The sequence below is a fragment of the Penaeus japonicus genome, unplaced genomic scaffold, assembly GCF_977035675.1.
Source record: "Penaeus japonicus unplaced genomic scaffold, GWHDUDI00000001_assembly GWHDUDI00000021, whole genome shotgun sequence".
NCBI lineage: Eukaryota > Metazoa > Arthropoda > Malacostraca > Decapoda > Penaeidae > Penaeus > Penaeus japonicus.
Genome location: NW_028234423.1, coordinates 29,502,071 through 29,504,406, shown reverse-complemented (window position 1 = coordinate 29,504,406; position 2,336 = coordinate 29,502,071). Strand labels below are relative to the sequence as shown.

At 39.7% G+C, this 2,336-nt stretch overlaps 1 protein-coding gene across 1 annotated transcript; it reads left to right on the top strand.

The window, feature by feature from the left end:
* Window positions 1-357: 357 nt before the first annotated feature.
* LOC147469551 (uncharacterized) lies at window positions 358-1,087 on the top strand. Its single transcript, XM_086548559.1, has 2 exons — window positions 358-366; window positions 507-1,087. The coding sequence occupies exons 1-2, from the start codon at window positions 364-366 to the stop codon at window positions 969-971; spliced, it is 468 nt and encodes a 155-aa protein (XP_086404685.1). The 5' UTR covers window positions 358-363; the 3' UTR covers window positions 972-1,087.
* The last annotated feature ends 1,249 nt before the right edge of the window (window positions 1,088-2,336 follow it).

Sequence of the window (2,336 nt, the reverse complement as noted above, 5' to 3'; positions counted from 1 at the left end):
TATATATATATATATATATATATAAGGGTGCAAATATGTAGAGATAGAAATGGAAACATCTGGCTTTATAAGCCTAAGATATAATCATCGCAGAGCATTATGATGTACACACCTTGACATGTTTCCACTTCTGTATCAAAACAAAATATATGGCATCTTTATTTCAATATTATGATACAGTATGAACTCTACTATGGGCAGTAACAATGAAGCCTGAAAGTCACATATCATTTTTTCCTATAGTTATGAAATTTTCCAATAAGTGAAAGTATCGAAACATGACAGAACGGGTGAGCGAGCAAGCACAGTAGTATATAACGCTGTAGGACCAGAAGAGGTGACAAGTTTTCTCTCAGGAGCAACATGGTACTAACACGCTATTGCAGTGTCACAGATACATGAAATAAGAATTGTTTAAATTTGGACTTAGTGAAAATATTGAAAGGCGAGAGAGAAAGTTGTATGATCCTTTTTTTAAATGTTATTATCTTTTATTTTGTTTGCAGAAGTTTATTCTCGCATTCATAGGTGTGGCAAGTTTGGTTGCCATTTGCCAGGCTGACGGTGGACACGGGCATGGCGGTGGGCATGGACACGGCGGTGGATATGGACACGGAGGTGGGCACGGCGGTGGATATGGACACGGAGGTGGACACGGTCACGGCGGTGGATATGGACATGGAGGCGGACACGGTCACGGCGGTGGATACGGGCACGGAGGAGGACACGGCGGCGGATATGGAGTAGGCGGCATCTCCAATAGCAATTTCAACCTGGCAGGTCCCAAGGGTGGATATGGCCATGGAGGTGGTCACGGAGGTGGATACGGACACGGAGGCGGCCACGGAGGTGGATATGGCCATGGAGGCGGCCACGGAGGTGGATATGGCCATGGAGGTGGTCACGGAGGTGGATATGGCCATGGAGGTGGTCACGGAGGTGGATATGGCCATGGGGGATACGGACATTAGTAGATATAGTTTATTTGGCACAGAAGAAGCCAAGTTCTAGGATTCATGTTTTAAATTATTAAATCAGATTACTTCAGTGTATATAAAATAAAGTTACGTATAATCTACACCATAAACATTGATCTATACTTTCCCTTACCTGTAAAACCATCGTGCAATATAGCATCTACATCATTGATAGAGATAAGAGTAGACTGACATGAACAGTTCATTTATACAGAGTATATATGTGTATGAATCATATATATATATATATATATATATATATATATATATATATATATATATATATATACATATATATATACATACATACATATAAGTATATTAGTATATATATATGAGGATATGTATAAGAATGCATATATATGTATATATATAAGTATACAGATATATGTACATACATATATAATTATATATATATATATATATATATATTGTGTATGTATGTAATTATGAAGAAACATATATACATATACATATATATGTGTATGTATATCTATTATACGTATATATATTTACGTACATATACACATTTGCGTCTTGACGTCTGAGACGAGATAATACACTTCACAGACGTCACTGACGGGAAGATGTTCATCTAGGCTGTCTATGACAACTGGATATCTCTCCACTGGCATGTAAAACTGACAGTTATCACCTTTTTCCCTGAATGACGACAGGATAACGCCCCTAGTGTTTACATTTCGACGACATCTAATTGTAACAAGATGATACTGCCAGACGCAAAGTTGATGGGAAGATATCGCCTTCAGACGTGTATGTCAGGGGTGCGATATTGTCACAGACGTCGCTGGGAAAATCCTCTATTGACAGACGTTTATGCATAATGGTTGGGTGTGTTATCTTCTCATAGACATTCGGGGACGATATACTCTCATTACAGACGTCGGAGGGTGTTATTCTCCTACGGAGGGACTATAATTTCGTCATAAATGTTCGGATATGATTTCCTCTCCTTAAAAGAACGATAGAAGTATCCTCTTGTCACATGTGTCGGTGGGCAACATCCTTCCGTCATAGACATCATTGGAGATACCCTCTCGTCATAAGTGTTTGTGAGGCCATATCATCAATTATCTTTTCGCAGATATCCTCAAGTCACAAAAGTTCAAGGGGTGATTTCATCACGTCAAAGACATCGTCATATCTTCCTATTATATACGCCGAAGGGACATTCAAAGACATCCGTAGAATTGTCTTATCTCGCCACAGATTTCCGGAGCGATATCCACTCGTTATAGACATCGGAGGCGGTATTTTCTCTGTACAGACGATATCTTCCCGTCTCGGACATGGGGCGGGGGGCGGGTATCTTTTCATGTGTTGCGGTATTACTCGTGA